This window comes from Oculina patagonica, chromosome 10 (genome assembly GCF_052425735.1).
Source record: "Oculina patagonica isolate OP01 chromosome 10, crgOcupat, whole genome shotgun sequence".
In the NCBI taxonomy this organism is placed as follows: Eukaryota; Metazoa; Cnidaria; class Anthozoa; order Scleractinia; family Oculinidae; genus Oculina; species Oculina patagonica.
The window spans coordinates 3,500,432-3,517,858 of NC_135767.1; the positions used below are offsets into that span (position 1 = coordinate 3,500,432).

The following is a 17,427-nucleotide window of genomic DNA, read 5'->3' on the forward strand; positions in this document are numbered from 1 at the left end:
TGTAGAACAACTGACCATAACCAATAACGTGAATATTAACTTACCAGAAGTCGCACCAAGTCGGCTGGCTTTGGTACATTTTCAGTCAATTCACTTAGATAACACGATTTGGCCTCTGGCATACGGATCATCATCAAACTCTGCAGAAAAGTTCGAATACATAATTGTTTGCATTATTTTACAAAAGCTTCCACACTGAAGTAACATTTCATACAGTAGTCCAGAGCATTTCCACTTCTGAAAATGCTCGAAACAATTTAGCATGGCGACATAACATTAGGGCCAAGTCTTCTTCTCCTGGGATGTGTTACCTGCCTATTAGTAACGCAACAACAAAGAAAGCATCGAAGAAGCGTTATGCGTGACATTGTGGAAAATGATGGCGGTGAAATTTGTGCAGTCGCGATGTTTTACTTTCGATACTTTTGTCAATTTTTGGTTATCCAAATTATCTTCTAAATCGATTGATCAGTTTCATTTTACTATAACAATCCCTCTTCAAAATATATTGGGACATTCTATTGTTATGCTAGTTGTACGAAATCTGGATTTTCTCTTTCTGCAATCAGATCATTCCGGCCATCAACGGTACACAAATAGACCGTTTTTTAAGATCGACAAATTCGATGACATTTCATGTAAACAGGCCTTGCGCCATATTTGTGACACCAAATTTGCGCACTGTTTAGATAATTGCTTGTTTTAGTAGTTTTTTGTGTGCGGATCAAAACATTTCCAAAAGTAGAAGTGCTCTGGACCGGACTGTATAGTATCTCCCCTTCCCCTTTCCCTTCCTCTTTCCCATCCTCCTTATCCCTCCTTCGACAACAAATTTTGGAGTAAACATGCAGTTGTCTCACTTCACTGACCTTTTTAAAATCAAGGACTATGTCGGCCTCTTTTTCATCGGTAGCGGTCTTTGGTACATGGAAAGTCTCCGTTTCCTTTTTAGTGTCAATTTCAACCTCTTCGTCATAATCCTTCCCGTCTTCAGTCTTCAACTTTAATTTATATTTTTCCACTGAATCACTAGCAGAATCCTGCAAAGGCTGAAAATGGAAAAGTATATTTCAGTTCTCTAACTAGACGGCTTTGAGGGGATGGGGGCGGGTAGCATTACCCAGTCCTCTTTGAAGATTAGTAAAAGCAAAGGAACGGAACTTTTCAAATCAAAGGAAGGAACCTTTCTCAAAATTATCTTCACACTAACAAACAATTGTTAATCGCTCGACAATTTTTTGATGGGTATATACGGAGATGTTTTTGTCGACTGCTCAGGACTAAAAAACTGAAACGCTGGTGACTCAGAAAAAAACCGCTGATATTTTAATTATCAGTTACCTTTTCTTCTTGGCCACATTTGCAGATAGTCGAGGCAGAAACGGCGACAGCCAAAAGAGTAAGGCACAAAATGAACAACTTGAAACCCTGGTGAAGAAAAATGAGATAAATTAACTTTTTAATAACTCCTCAGTAATAATAGCGAGTGAAAAACTGGTTAAAATGGGCTACCCATGCACATATCGTCAACAAAATGAAAATTGTTTAAGTTATTCAGTATTTACAAGTAAAAACTGATATAACCAGAGACCCTTACAGCTTACACTATGTTAAAACTTACCATCTTTCTCCCGTAAAAGAAAACTGTAAGTTCTTCGTTCTTCTTGCTTCTTGTATAGCAGATGAATAGGACTTCAAACTTTTCCACTGAGTATGGATATAGGTTCATATGAGCGAACCGTACGCATTTTTATACCATCTGAAGTCCGCTCAGCGTTTCCTCATTTTTAACTTGATATCACGGATGAAAGCGTCTTATTTTCTTATTTCAACACCACTTGCTGCCCTCGCTTTAGCTAGTCGGTAAGCACTTCCTTTAGCACTTCCTTCAGCACGTCCTTTACACTAGCTTCCTCCAATCACAACAACCCAGTGTTTGTTCATTTTTATCCGAAAACACGTTTTTTAACCGTTATTTGATTTTTTGGCGCTACAGTCCTAAATTCCTCTAAACTTTGCTAGAAATGCACTTTCTGACACTGCAGCAAGATTTTGATGAAATTTCCATGCAGAAATGTACAATATTTTACTTTGGCGCATTGCTGAACCGTTCCGATTTTTTTTCCTTGCTCCTTTTCTTTTCGTTTTTCTCTTCTTTCTTATTCTCTCTAACTTTTACTCGGTGCTTCCCTTCTACTGGCCTGAAAAGTTTTGATCTTTATCAATGGAAAAGCATGGAAAGGAGACCATGATCAAGTACGGGTATATTGGCCTGTTTTACCATCACTGAAAACACACGCGAAACAACCAAGAATTTGAGACCCGGACTAAAGAAACAGTAAAATGTGATATAACTTTTGCATGTTGAAAAATTACACACGCGCACGAATACTAAAAATAATTTCACCCTTAAATGTTCAAAAACGATTTTGCTAGTAGCAAAAGAAAGAAGAAAGAAAACCTCGGGACGGTTTATTGAGGTCTTCAGCCGTAATGCTTTCAAACTAACAAAGAGCAGACAGATAGAACGGGGAGAATTCTGCATTTTTGGTGCGAGTTTTCTTCTTAAGCCACTTAAGTTCTAAGTATTCCATGTCTGTTGTATAACCTGACCTCTCACACTGCTTGAGCAATACTTCCGTGACATTTTACCAGAATAATGTTTCAGCTACCAACAGCAGAGCCACTTCAATCTTTCTTCCTGTTTTGTTTTGTTTGTTTGTTTTTGTAGGAAAGCCTACTACAGCAGAGTCATATATGTGCCCTCGTTTTAGCACTTCCTTTAGCTATGGTACCACTGCGCATGTTACAACAACAACAACAACAACAACAACAACAACAAGCTTTATTTGCATGACTATAAGTAAATACAGTATTGCAAAAGCGTATAACTAAACTAAAGCGAAACTTATAACAATAATAATCATGTAATAGGAATGAAAAAAATTATGTATGTGTTACATTACTTTCATTCGATAGAAGATTATTTCGTAAAGATAAGCATCTCACAATGAACGTCATTAGTTGAGTATTTAAATAATAATTATAAGAATTCATTAATTTTTTGGTGGCTTGCATAGGAGATAATTGTGTTATGTTTGGTATTTGATTCTCTATATTTTTGTAAAATTCATCTCTAAAACTACAGTATTTATGTTACAACAACTGACAGATTCTGATCCCATGCGGAAGAAACTGAAAATCTGAGTCCTGGACTAAAAGAGACTAAAGAAATATTTGCGACAGGAAAATTTGGCTGAAGCTTAAAATTACAAAAACGTGGACACCAATGACTTTAACTTTATTGCACTGTTATTTTCGAAACTAAACTCTGGGCTTACATTTTCTCAACGCACCTTTCGGATGGGCTTATTTTCTGGTGGTCTTACATACGGGGGGTGGGGAGGGTGGGGCCTTTTTTTCGGATGAAAGTTCGCGTTTTAATAATCTTTGGGTTTGTTATATATTTGGGCACAATGCTTTGGTGCAGACAACAAGTCGTTAAACCAACATTACAGGTATCTAAGCATTCTTGAACAATGTAAATGAATAAAATTTAATGAATGAACTTTATTAAAGTGTCGTAGTCTTTAGTAACAGTGTGACATTACAGTAGAGGAAGGAAACACGAAAAACTCTGGAACCAGGGTGTACTGAAGCTAGGGTGGAAGAAAATGGGACTTTTTTTTATCCGTAATGATTATGAGGCTACAAAGAGAAGTTAAATAGGACCGGGAAAATTCCGCTATTGTTATTAATTTCCATTTTAAGTCAGTATACGTAGATGTGAGCAAAACTTCCATGTCTGCTATAAGGCCTGACCTCTCACACTGCTTGAGCAATACTTCCGTGACATTTTACAAGAATAATGTTTCAGCTACCCTGCTCTACTTAATGGGCTTTGCTATAAAAACAAAACAAAATAAGAAGAAAGATCAAAGTAGCTCTCTTCATATGTGCCTTCGTTTTAGCACTTCCTTCAGCTGTGGTACGCATGTTACAACTGACAGATTCTGACCCTTGCGGAAGAAACGAAAATCTGAGTCGAGTCCTGGGCTAAAGAAATATTTGCTACAGGAAAATTTGGCTGACGCTTAAAATTACAAAAACGTTGACAGCTCCGGGCAATGACTTTAACTTTGATGCGCTGTAAAATTCGAAAATAAACTCTGGGCTTACATTTTCTCAACGCACCTTTCGGATGAACTTATTTCCTGGAGGTGTTATATACGGGGGGTGGGGAGGGTGGGGCCTTTTTTCGGATGAAAATTTGCGTTTTAATAATCCTTGGTTTTGTTATATATATTTGGGCACAATGTTTTGGTGCAGACAACAAGTCGTTAAACCAACATTACAGGTATCTAAGCATTCTTGAACAATGTAAATGAATAAAATTTAATGAATGAACTTTATTAAAGTGTCGTAGTCTCTAGCTGTTAGGCTAATTGGGGACATTAAAATAATTTTAAAATTGTAATTAAATACAAAACAAGCACTAAAGTAGGTCACGGAAAAGTCAACTCTTTTTTTGAGAGCTAGAACTAAATATAAGCACATGGGTATATTTTCAGTAGGATCTTCCGTCTGAGATTTCGGGAACTTATTATTATTTTTCTTTTTTGGGGGAGAGTGGCTTAGTTTTCAAAAATCTTTGGGTTTGTTATATGTCTGGACGCAATACTGTGTCTGACAATGCTTTGGTGCATACAACAAGTCGTTAAACCAACAAGACAAGTATCTGAGCATTCTCGAACAACGTAAAATACAAAAGAAGCACCCTTCCCTCTCCCCCGGGAGAAGCACTTCATTAGGCGGTTTGTAATCGGAAAAGTTAACTCCTTCTCTGAGAGCTATAACTAAATATAAGCCCATGGGTTTATTTTCAGGAGGATTTTCTGTCTGAGATTAGGGGGGCTTATTACTAATTATTTCTCTTTTGTGAGGAGAGTGGCTTAGTTCACGGTATTTAATTACATCGCTCTCAACAGATTTTTTTAGTAACAATGTAGCATAACACAGCAGAGAAAGACGAAAAACTCTGGAACCATGGTGTATCGAAGCTAGGGTGGAAGAAAAATACGTCGTTTTTCAGCCGTTATGATTCTGAGGCCACGAAGGGAAGTTAAATAGGAAGGTGAAAATTCCGCAATTTTTACTAATTTCCGTTTTTAGTCAGTAGTTCTAAAAAAATACTTCCATACCTGCTTTATATCATGACCTCTCACACTGCATAAGCAATACATACCTTCAGCTATGGTACTACTGCGCATGGCACAACGACTAATAGTCCAATGTTGCAGAGTCGCTTCGATCTTTCCTTCTTTTTTATCTTGATTTTTCTAAAAAAAAATTGCGGTGACCCTGTTGCCCTTGTTTTAGCAATTTTGGCGGTTATGGAGTCACCTACCCCACCGTAGACAGATTCTTAACCCAAGCGGGAGAACTGAAAATTTGAGACCTTGATAAAGAATATTCAGTTTATGACGAGAAAATTTTGGCTGGCTTTTAAAATTACAACGACATACACAGATCCTGGCTACGAGCTTACTTTTGAAGTACAGTAAAATTCGCAAATAAACCCTGGGCTTCAATTTTCTCATGGGTTGCAGTTTTTGGGAGATCTTGCATAATATACCGGGGGGGGGGGGGGAGAGTGCCGGGTATTTTCGAATGGAAATTTTCGTTTCAAAAATCTTGGGTTTGTTGTACATTTGGATGCAATACTGTGCCTAGATTTGCCTTGGTCAATAATTGACTTGTTCGCATCAATTACTCACCTTCCGGTATAACTGGTAGACAGTAAACGGCGAAAGCGGGATTTTTGCCGCTCGCAGCAAAAAAAAAAAAAGAAGTGTAGTTATTAATTAATCTCTGTAATGTCGGCTAAATTCAAAACAAGCAATGACGCTTCGATAAATCATCTTGCCACGCGACGCTTAGAGTCAAGCATAAATCACCGAAAATAATACGGCTTTCAGAATGCAGATTTATTTTTGTGATATAATGGGTCAAATTAAGAGTGCTAAAATGTCCAGTGTAATGTTACATGTAACACACGTTCCACATGTTCGTTGCAGGAAATTCCTGTACACATGCCTTAGATCAAATGGGATTTACTCACGTGCTGTTCCCATAGTGTCTCTGTAGCTTAGATGTTAGATGTTAGAGCAGTGGACATGTAACCCGAAGATAGTGGGTGTGAATCTCAACTGAGCCACTGAATTTTTTCTCACTGGACAGGACTTACAGTGTATCGTTTGATACGAAGTATCGTGTCTCTCACTCTGTTTTCATGTATATACTTTGGCTATTAATTTGGAGATAATTTTTTTTAGGAAAAACTGAGAGCCCTATCCTTTGAGTTCCCCCGTTTGCAGTTCATCATGATAGAATTGAGAGACAGCGGACCGGAAATAGGATTACAAGCGCGCGACCCGGAAATAAACGCGCGAAAATTGCTAAGAGGTTGCGGAACTCGCTGTTTCTTTCAAGGAGTGTTACTTACTTAAAGGGGAGTCGCTACTTTTGGGGATTTCAACAGAAAATACAGGGACTTGACGGACTTATGTCCTCAAAAAGGTCCCTTTTGACATTTTAAAAGTGAACTGATTTTCTGAAACGGCATTAATCTTTTCAAACTATATTATGGCTCCTGAAATTCTTATTGAGTAAGCTTAACCGTTCAGTACGCAGTGGACTTCGTGAAAATATCTTAACAAAAGAGACGAGCTTTTTTGTGGCACATCACAAGCATCACTTTAAGGCATATGTTCTGCCTTATCTGCAGAAAATCCCAAAATTAACTTTCAAATAAAGTTTTTTCCGTGAGAGCTCGCTGTTAAAATTCAATTTCAACGCTTTTTATCGCAAACAACTGTAAAAAGACTTCCGTTCCTCCTTTACGCCAGCGAGGCAGCTGTTTGAAAGCGGAGAAGGAAATTTTGCTGAATTGATATTTAGGGCCTGATTACATGAGCCGGGCTGGCTCGGTTTGCCGAGATCTCGGCACGTCTGTTAAACGCAACAAAAATCAACTTCGCGATTACATGACAACCGGGCCAGCCCGCTTAGCCGAGATCTCGGTATCGCGATGCCGGGATCTCGGGTAGCCGGGCTGAAAATTTTCCATGTAATCGCGTTAACCGGGCCAGCCCGGCTAAGCGGGCCAGCATTAAATTTCTCTTTCGAGCACAATATCCGACGAAAAAAATCAATGCTACTCCTTCTAAATAGGATGCCGCGAGAGGTAACGTAACCCATCCAGCTGCATAAGTGCAAAAAATTAACCACCAAATTGCCGGAAAAAGGTGATTAAGATCATTCGTGCTCTGATCATTCATGCTAAAACCGGGCTGAAAGTCATCTCGGCAAACCGGGCCAGCCCGGCTAACCGGGCTCATGTAATACTGGGGGGTATTGAAAGTCATCTCGGCAAACCGAGCCAGCCCGGCTAACCGGGCCAGCCCGGCTCATGTAATCAGGCCCTAAGTTGGAAATGCATACGAAGTCTAATTAAAAGAAAAATAAAGGATGAATTACGGGGGATTTAATTTTTTTCCTCTTTCAGCGACCTCGCTTGGCGCCTTTAAAGCCCACCCGAGCGGGGGTGGGGTGAGGCTATTTCGGATGTAAAGGGGTTGAAATTAATCGAATCCATCGCAGCTGTGCATCAGACAACAAGTTTGCCGTGGAATCCACGGTGGGAATAGTAATAGACCTGTAGTGTGGGCTTATATGAAGTAACATGTCCAACACAATGTTTTTATTTGAGATCGGGGGCTGAAGACCTGAGGAATAATGGAATAGGAATAACGAAAATGGTTTTGGGGAATAAGGGAATACCAGAAGCGGTGTTGTGCATTGTTTGGAATAATCATCGGCACTTCGCTGGAATAATGTATTTTTTTCTTAATTGGAATCAGAAGAGAACTATGAAATTTTGAGGACAGGAATAATGGAATAATGGGCACAATATTAGTCTCCTTCAGCTCTCGAAGATTGAAATGTTAACTAAGGTTTAACAAAGAAGAAAAGGTGCACATTTGCAACTGTGCAAGTAAAATATCTGGAAATGGGAACCTAGTGTTGACAGTTTTCGTGTTTCAGCTGGTAGAGACTGAGAGCGAGACCGCTGACTGATTTTGGCTATGAACGCGGGAAAACTGTAAGGTCGTTCCTAGGGTCTTCTCCGCGACGATTTTCAAAGTGGCGGCTCGTCCGCCAGCCATATCATCGCCATCATAGTTCAGTTCCAATAAAAAGTAAGGGGCTTCAGTACTTTCTCTTAAGGTCCCTATTAGCATTTTTAAGTTGATTTCTTTTTTTCAAACAGAATTAACCTTTTCAGACCAATATAAAGGACCCAAAATAAGCTGCGAATTTGTATATATTAAAATAAACAAAGGAGACAAACTAGTTTGTGGCACATCGCTTTATTGACTTTATCGACTTTGCTTAATTCAGTGTAATTAAAACACATGTCAGAACCTTAATGCTATCCCCCCTTAGTCTATTTAGTCATTCAAGTGCCACTCGGTTACGCTCAGCAAATGTGTTGGCACACCCATCTATTTTCGTTGAAGCAGAAAAAAAGAAAGCAAACCGTATGTTGCTCAGTGCGACAAACTTGGCGGCAAGGAGAACGTTTGGTACCTAGAACAACAAACAAAAACTTAGTAAAGTTTTCAGTAATAATAATGAAATGAGAGGCGCAGGGGCCTTATAGTACTAAGTTGAAGTTTTCGCACCCGGAAAGCCATAGCAAAATCTCAAACTTTTCGTAGTTACGGAGCTGTTTTATGCACATATTTTTAATATGAACAGAGGTTTCCTCAGGCCTATACACTTCTCTGTTCTTAAGATACAGGTAATTAATTACAACTCTTTACAACTCTTTATCGGGTAACTTTTATTGTCAAGAAAATGATCACAACTCGTTGACCAATGATTGGACATTTGTTTCATACCATTACTGTAATAGCAATAGAGGAAAAAGAGACATTTTTTATGACGCATTTCTTGAGAAAACTCAATCTTGTTGAACTGCGGATTTTTTTTCCCAACAACTGAAACATACAGTGGAACCCCGATGTCCCAGCAAAAGTAACAGTAAAATGTACGGGACGGAACCCCGATATAACGATCTTCGATATAACGAAATTCCCGATATAACGATGAGAATTTAGCGGACCGAACGTAATATCCTCCCGATATAACGATATTATCAGTACACAGTCACATTTTACTTGCAAAACATCGAATTTAATGCAATAACATTACGGTAATCGAGTCATCTCTAACGTTTCTAAAAACAGCTTTGTACGGTGATATATGAAAATGATACTGTGTTCTAAGCTTTCTTATCAAAATTATTCCCTTTATCCTCCTCTAATATGCAGTGAAAAGTACTTGTTAGGTTTACCCCGATATAACGATATTTTCGGTTATTTTACGGCCATATCGTTATATCGGGAGTTTCGATATAACAATTCTTCGATATAACGATATTATTTTACTACTCCCTTGGCATATCGTTATATCGGGGTTCCACTGTATTTTGTTTTTAATTTAAACTAGCAAGAGGCAAGTGCCTCGTCTTGCCTCTTGCTAGTTACGGCCCTGGTCTGTACTCATAAACAACCCATTTTGCCTTATTCAATGCCGAGTTCCAAAGGTTTCACTTACGTTTTCCAGGTGCTCTGTCCACCGGTACGTCCATGTCTGTCGGAGCCTTGTCTACCTTGGCAACAAGGTAAATGGGTAGGTTTTCACACAGCTTCGCCATTTCGTCACTCAGCATGGAACGGTCATCGAGACTTTCCTTGATCTCAAATTTCAAGTTCGATTTTTGTCCACTGTAACTCCAACTCTGTTTTTCTGTCCAGAAATGAATTTAAAAAGGTAATCTTTTAACCAGTCATTTGCCTTAACTTTGTAAAGTAATCAATGTCTTATTTTGGATGACTTCAATTATATTTGCAGTTATAAGGGAAATACATATTAACTTACCAGGGATTGCTCTAAGTCGGCCGGTTTTGGAGCATTTTCAGTCGATTCACTCAGAATGCATTTACCGGCCTCTGGCAGACGGACCATCATAAGATTCTGCAGAAAAGTTCAAATACATTGTTTGAGTGAGTTTACAAAAGCTTCTTCACCGAAATGGCATTTTATGAGGTCATAATCTTGAAAACATTTTGGTTCTAGTTGAAATAATGAAATATCCCTAACAATTCATTTAGTACACTACTCAAAATGGTTTGGTTATTACTCTCAGTCAACTACTAACCCTATCAGACCCAAACTTTAATTGCCTTACACTTCTATCCCATCTCCTACTACTCTTTCCTCTCTAGTCCCTCCCCTCTCACTTCCCCAGTTCCTTTCCTCTCTCCAAAACTTAACCTCACTTTGCCCCTTTTCTTCACCTTTCTCTCCTCCCCCCCCCCCCCCAGCAAATTATAGTTTAAAGGATCAATGTCATTGGGATTTCGCAGATTTTTGGTCTAATCTGTTCTGAAATAAATCGAAAGCAACTTAACGCAAGCGAATCATTAACTTTTCACATGTAAAGGAAGGTATAACCTTAATTTGTGGATTGCATTCAAACTTCGGCCATAAATCTCGATTTTTTGAAGATGCGCGGAAACAACTTGAAAAGTTTAGCCTCAATTTTTCAAGTTGCAATCCTTCTCCATCCTAGCCATCCGCAGCCAAAGACGCTTGTTAACAGTTTCTGTGCTCTAATTTAGCAATTTTTAACAAGAATGGACCATTATTGTTAGGTTTCCCACGACACAAATATAAATTTTCATTGTTCAAAAACTGTTCAAATCCGTGACAAAGGCCTTTAAGTTACTGAACATGCGTGGATTTCACATCGCCGACCTTTTTAAAGTCAAGGATTATGTCTGCCTCTTCTTGATCAGGAGAAGTCTTTGGCACATGGAAAGTCTCCGTTTCCTTGTCAGTGTCAATTTCAACCTCTTCTTCATGATCCTTCCCGTCTTCAGTCTCCACCTTCAATTTGTATTTCACCACTGAATCACCAGCAGAATCCTGCAAAGTCTGAAGAAAGAAATATATATATTTCAGCCTGACTCTTCCCTAGTCGTCTCTTATGCGAAAATTGCAAGACGCGATTCCCTCCGTGTTCAGCAGTCGACTCAAGACGGACTCAAAAGACGACTGGGGACGAGTCAGTATTTCAAGTATCTTACTAGACTGTAAGGGGATGGAGAAGGCCTGCGTTAGCCAACTCCACTTTATAGGTTACTTAAAAAAAGAAAAAAAAAATCAAATACAAATAAAGAACATCCTTTCTTACAATTAATGTGAGACTGGCATAAAATTGGTAGTCGCTATATGTACAACTTTTAATCCCCAACCGATATGCACTGGAACAATTCCTTTCAATTAATCACTAAAAATGGTAAGGAAGCGCAAGGATAAAATTAAGGGTGCGTTTGGTAAATCTACTTTTTAACTAATTTTCAGGGCAAGGAAAGGCTATTTATTTTCAATTTCATGATTATAAGGGACCGCAAGAATGAAATTAAGGGTGCGTTTTACAAATCTTCTTTTAGCTGCTTTTCAGGGCTAGGAAAGGCTATTTATTTTCAATTTCATGATTATAAGGGACCGTAAGAATGAAATTAAGGGTGCGTTTTATAAATCTTCTTTTTAACTGCTTTTCAGGGCAAGGAAAGGCTATTTATTTTCAATTTCATAATTGTTATAAGTAAATTAAATTAAACAGTAAAACTTACCAGCAAAAGAGCCAGAAAACAGCAGAACACTGGAATATATCGGAACGTCATCTTGTCTGTGTAATGACACTGGTAATGTAATAAAAACATGGGACAGAATTATTACTTTTTTTGTTTTGAATCAAACAAATGTGCATGGAACGATGAGGAACTGAAAAAATCCCCAGTTCAGATTGAGGTGCAATTATTTGTGTATGTCTACGTAAATTTTACCTTGAACGTTTTCTCTCCGCTTGCTTTAGTTTATGGTTGGCTTTCCTTCCCAAAACTTCGACGACAAACTGAGCTTGGTCACTCACCCGTCTCACTTTAGTGTGTGTTCTTCGTTTCATTGTGTAATGAGCGAGATTTTTCGCGTTTCGAAGCTGGGTTGTACGAGCTTGCTATTGTTAATAAACTTGGCGTGCACATAAACAAATTCATATTTTCACAACTGAACTGTTTCTGTATAAACACATCATCATTAGAAACTGACTTTTTGCCACACTTTTAGCGGAATGAATATATTTTGCAAAAGTTGGAAGTGTTTTAATTCTTCAGAGGGCATTCATCAATGAACGACTTATTCGCTAATAATATCCAATTTAAAAAATTGGTTTTAAAACTGCAATTTCAGTGGAATACTGAAAAAAAGACCAAAAAACTTGCATAGATCACTTATTTTTTTCTTTTCTTGTATTTCAAGAACCTGAACCTTCTTGAGTAGCCAAGGGAATTCACTAACAGTTGCGTTTATATATTTGAGTTATAAGACCGTAAGAAGTCTCTCAGTTGTGCGTTTTCCAAGCATCTGTTTTTAGAAGAATCGAATTTTTTTTTACTTACCTTAACTCGCAATCGACAACTTGGTTGATAGAAGAAAACAAAAAGCTACAAAATAGAATAGGATAGAATTCCAATATTATTAGATGAAGCAACAAAAAGGGTGAATAATTTCTCAAACTAACTACAATGTCTCCCGCAACCTCTTACGAAAAATATGAAACCCTCCATAAAAACTTATAGCAGTATAAAAGAATTATGGACCAAAACAGTAGCCTAAATTTTGTTTGATGGCCATTTTCATCGGTTATCTTGTTTTTATCTAATGCTCACTTTTGATTTTATTATGCGTGCTTATCCTGTACCCATCTTTGTCCATAGACTATTGGTGTTGTTAAGACGGAATCCACTAGGAAGTCGAGTAATATTTAGTTAAGTTGGACAAAAATCGAATACCAGAATAATTTAAATCCTATTGCGTTATTTCCTACCCTTAATAAAAGTTATTATATGGCTACAATAGCACGCGCGCTCTGATTGGCTGCTGAGCGGGCATTATTTTCTTGTAATGACCGGGCATTATGAAAATTTTTCTCGGCTCGACGGTTTTTTGAGTTGTGAGTAAAAGCTACTAGCGAGGGGGCAAAAACAACAAAAAATGCCGACAAAACATAACTATCTTTTCAATAACTGAAAGAAAAATATAAGCATACAGATACTTCTTTAGTATGAGCGACGAAGAGAGCCACAGAGAGCGAGTTTTACCTCCAGTGTTTTTTCCCTTGATTATACTCTTTTTTGAATAGTGCTTAAAGGCCATATAATAAATAACTTATTAACCTCGTCCGTTCGGTCATTACAGGGGAATCTCAGACCTCGACCTTGATGTATTGACCTCGCTGTCGCTCGGTCAATACAGCAAGGCCTCGGTCTGAGATTCCCCTGTAATGACCTCACTCTCGGTTAATAAGTAGTATGTAAAGATGTAAGTAATTATCCGTGATAACACCAACAACAATTTCTTATCAGAGTCTGAGAAAATGAATTTCAAAGTTCACAAGGTATAGGCAAAATCTCACGTGTAGCCATTTTGTAAATTCGTCTTAAGCGATCCAGTGGAATTCAGCGGAACTTCGAAACTTGTTTTCGATGTTTGGTGTTGTTAGAAAAGATTTCTTTTGATAAGATATTTGAAGCAGTAACAAAAAAGTTTGCAATAAGGTCGAAATAATTCTGGTACAACAATTTCTTATCAGAGTCTGAGAAAATGATATTCAAAGTTCACAAGCTATGGGCAAAAGTTCACATCTTTTAAGCGATTCATGGGAATTTAGTGGAGCTTCGAAATTTGTTTTCGATGTTTGGTGTTGTTAGAAAAGATTTCTTTCGATAAGATATTTGAAGCAGTAACACAAAAGCTTGCAATCAGGTGTAAATAGTTTTGGTACATAATTTTGTCCAATAACTACTCGAAGTCCTGGCGGATTTCCTCTTAAACATTATTGATATTTCTGTTCTTATTAAACTTTTTTTAATTGTCATGCTTAGCTACGAATACATTAAGTTTCTCAACAGTCTGCTTTGTCTTTTACCGAAGAACAGTGTTAAAGGTAAATCGTTACACAAGTGCAGCTTATTTAAACCTTGTATTAAATTTAGACTTCTATTTGCTGTTAGAGATTTTCAATCATTTTAACACTGATCGAACTGATCAAAACAACTTGGTGTGCTCAAAATACAAAGGCAATGAAGAAGTAGGACAAGAACTAAACAACCCCATAAAAGTCATTGAGGCAAAGAGTAAAAATTAAAACAGTTTCAAAGATGCGAATGAAACACCAAAGCACAAATTGAAAAAAAAATGATCAGCCAAACAGAAAGATGGATTTTCTGAAGAATCACGATGCTGATACTTTTTTGATTCAATCGAATCAAATGTGCGAAGGAAAAACGCGACGTTCTTTAAAAAAAGTGACGGTTAACAGCTAAAGAGTTGTACTGCGGAATTTAAGATCCCTGTAGAGTAGAAGGTTCTTTAAAGTCTGGTAACCTACCTTGCTTAGCTTGTTATGCCTGGATCAGCTCATCCACCTCGGTTCAGAAACTTCAGTGTGTAGAAGAACTGCTAAGTGTTAGTCGTTTTAAACCCACTAGCAATGACCTTCTTTCGACGTACGTGTTTAATGATTAATTAATGATTAATTGTCGCATATAATACATGTCATAATAAAAGTTATTCCTGGCGTTCTAAAGAAAAGAATTTTCATATCCTGTTTGCGTTTCCAGGATGAACATTTTTTTCATGAAACTGTTGGTATCTTAGAAATATTTCGTTATGATAGATCAATAAACCATTCTCCCAGCTATAGATTGCCGCTTACAAAATTTGCCCTCAGAAAATATAACTGCTTAACATTTAATAGGAATATTTTTTAGCTGGATCGGCTCCTTCACCTCGCTTCACAAACGAGAAACTCCAGTGCGTAGGGGAACTGCTTAGTGTTAGTCGTTTTAAACCACTGACAATGTCCTTCTCTCGACGTACGTGATTAAACACATGAATATTAAACGAATTCAGTTACGTCTTTGTCGCCATAATAAAAGTTATTTCTGGCGATCTTAAGAAAAGAATTCACAACCTGTTTGCGTTTCCAGGATGAACATTTTTTCATGAAACTGTTGGTATCTTGAAAATATTTTGTTATCATAGATCAATTAACCATTCTTCCAGCTATACATTGCCGGTAACAAAATTTCCCCCCCCCCCCCCTCCCCTCCCCCACCCCGCAAAATATAAATCCTAACAAAAGCAAACTGGTACAAAATCTTCAGTTCAGCTTTATTTGATATTTTTTCAGTAGAAAAAAAAATAGTCCTAGACTAGTTTATCGAGGTTTTAAGCCGTAGTGTTTCTGATGCTACAAAGAGCAAAAATATAGAACGGGAAAAATTCTGCATATTTTGTTGCGAATCAGTAGATCTTAGCATTCCATGTCTGTTGTGTAACCTGTCCTCTCACACTGCTTGAGCAATACTTCCATGAGACTTTCCCAGAATAGTTTCAGCTACCCTGCTAAAGTAGGCTCGCTTCGATCTTCCTTGGACGAAGCGACTTGGCTAGCAGGACTAGCAGGGTATTGTTTTAGTTTTACATAATATATCCCCTCGTTTTAGCAATTCCGTGGTACTAATGCGCATGGCGTAGCAACCGTTAAGCCTGGTTTTCACTAGCGACGCAAGCACAAGCGCAAAAGGATAACAGCTCTTATTTCATCCTAAAAATGGCTTCGACGTAAGCAAAAGCACAAGCGCATTGCTTTTTGATACTTGTGCTTGTGCTTGCAGCAAGCACAAGGGTCAAATTTTGTCCCTTTGCGTGATTGCGCTTGTGCTTGCGCTTGTGCTTGCGCTTGTGCTTGCGTCGCTAGTAAAAACCAATAATGCAGAATCACTTCGATCTTTCCGGGAAATTCGCCTCTTGAATCTCGATTTTTCTGGGAAAGATCTTGCCCTTGTTTTGGCACTAACTTCAGTTATGGACTCACCCACCACCCCACCGTAGACAGATTCTAAACTCAAGGGAGAGAAGTAAAAATCTGAGACCTGGGCTAAATAAGTATCTACTGTACTTTGGTTGTTTTTTTTTATATTAAGGACGTGCACAGATCCGGGCAGTGACTTAATCTTTGAAGTATCGTAAAATTCGAAAATCAACCCTGGGCTTATATTTATTCAACGTCCCTTTCAAGTGGGTTGTTTTCGGGAAGGGCTTATGTACGGGGGAGGAGCGGGGGGGGGGGGGGATTTCATATTTTCGTATGGAGATTTACCTTTTATAAAAAAATATTTGAGTTTGTCATATACAGTAAAATATATCCCAAACCCTTGGTTTCTCGAAACTCTCGATTTCTCGAAACAATTTTCAGTCCCCTTGGATAGTACTTCAATGTAGTTGTATCCCCGATTTCTCGATTCACGCTTTTTCCTCGGAGGCTCGAGAAATCAGTAGTCTACAGTATTTAGACCAATACTGTGTCTGAAATTGTTTTGGTGCGTGCAAGAATACGACATTGTAAAACTTTCTAAATATAACGAAAAGAAACCCAAGGCAAGTCCTACAGTCGTTAACCAACATTCGATCTTTCCTGCCTTTTTTAATCCTGAGTTTTTCTAGAAAGTGACCCTGTTGCCCTTGTTTTGGCGCTTTTGTCAGTTATGGACTCACCCACCCCATCGTAGACAGATTCTTAACCCAAGCGGGAGAAATGAAAATTTGAGACCTGGACTAAAGAATATTTATGACGGGAAAATTTGGCTGGCTTTTAAAATTACAAAGACATGCACAGATCCTGGCTATGAGCTTACCTTTGACGTACAGTAAAATTCGAAATAGGCGCTTGGCTGATGTTTTCTCATGGGCTGCAGTTTTCGGGAGATCTTGTATATGGTGGGGGAGGGGTGGTATTTCGGATGGACATTTTCGTTTAAAAATCTTTGGGTTTGTTGTATATTTAGAAATGAAAATGAAATGGTTTTTCAGGCAAGAAAAGATATAACTTTGCAATTCCACAAGTTAATTTTTCAGCAAAGGGAGCCCCATCTTTAGAGTTCCTCGGTTTGCAGTTTATATAGAAGTGAGACACAGCGGACCGGAAATAGGATTACAAGCGCGCGCCCCGGAAGTGAACGCGCGAAAATTGCTATGAGGTTGCGGAACTTGCTGTTTCTTTAAGAGTGTTACGTACTTAAAGGAGAGTTGCTACCTTTTGGGATTTCAACAGAAAATTTAGGAACTTATTTCCTCAAATACGTCGCTTTTGACATTTTAAAAATGAATTTTCTGAAACGGCATTAATCATTTCAAACTGTATTATGCCTCCTGAAAGAACTCAAAAAA

The 17,427-nt window shown here is 38.2% G+C and overlaps 2 protein-coding genes across 3 annotated transcripts in view; both read right to left on the reverse strand.

Moving 5' to 3' along the window:
• The window catches only part of LOC144628635 (uncharacterized), a 33,292-nt gene that overhangs the window by 11,097 nt on the left and 4,768 nt on the right, over positions 1 to 17,427 (reverse strand). The window contains exons 2-4 of the mRNA XM_078486777.1: positions 1,342 to 1,428; positions 870 to 1,049; positions 45 to 140 (exon numbers count right to left, since the gene is read on the reverse strand). Of these exons, the coding sequence (XP_078342903.1) occupies positions 45 to 140; positions 870 to 1,049; positions 1,342 to 1,428 (363 nt within the window). The remainder of the gene's footprint in view (positions 1 to 44; positions 141 to 869; positions 1,050 to 1,341; positions 1,429 to 17,427) is intronic.
• LOC144628640 (uncharacterized) overlaps positions 9,747 to 17,427 on the reverse strand; it is a 47,125-nt gene continuing 39,444 nt past the window's right edge. The window contains exons 1-6 of one of the 2 annotated variants that reach the window (XM_078486783.1): positions 14,585 to 14,689; positions 12,594 to 12,638; positions 11,769 to 11,837; positions 10,888 to 11,067; positions 10,009 to 10,104; positions 9,747 to 9,876 (exon numbers count right to left, since the gene is read on the reverse strand). In XM_078486783.1, the coding sequence (XP_078342909.1) occupies positions 9,835 to 9,876; positions 10,009 to 10,104; positions 10,888 to 11,067; positions 11,769 to 11,819 (369 nt within the window). In that variant the 5' untranslated portion in view covers positions 11,820 to 11,837; positions 12,594 to 12,638; positions 14,585 to 14,689 and the 3' untranslated portion in view covers positions 9,747 to 9,834. Of the gene's footprint in view, positions 9,877 to 10,008; positions 10,105 to 10,887; positions 11,068 to 11,768; positions 11,838 to 11,981; positions 12,018 to 12,593; positions 12,639 to 14,584; positions 14,690 to 17,427 lie in introns of those variants that run through there. The other variant, XM_078486784.1, reaches the window with a different exon arrangement.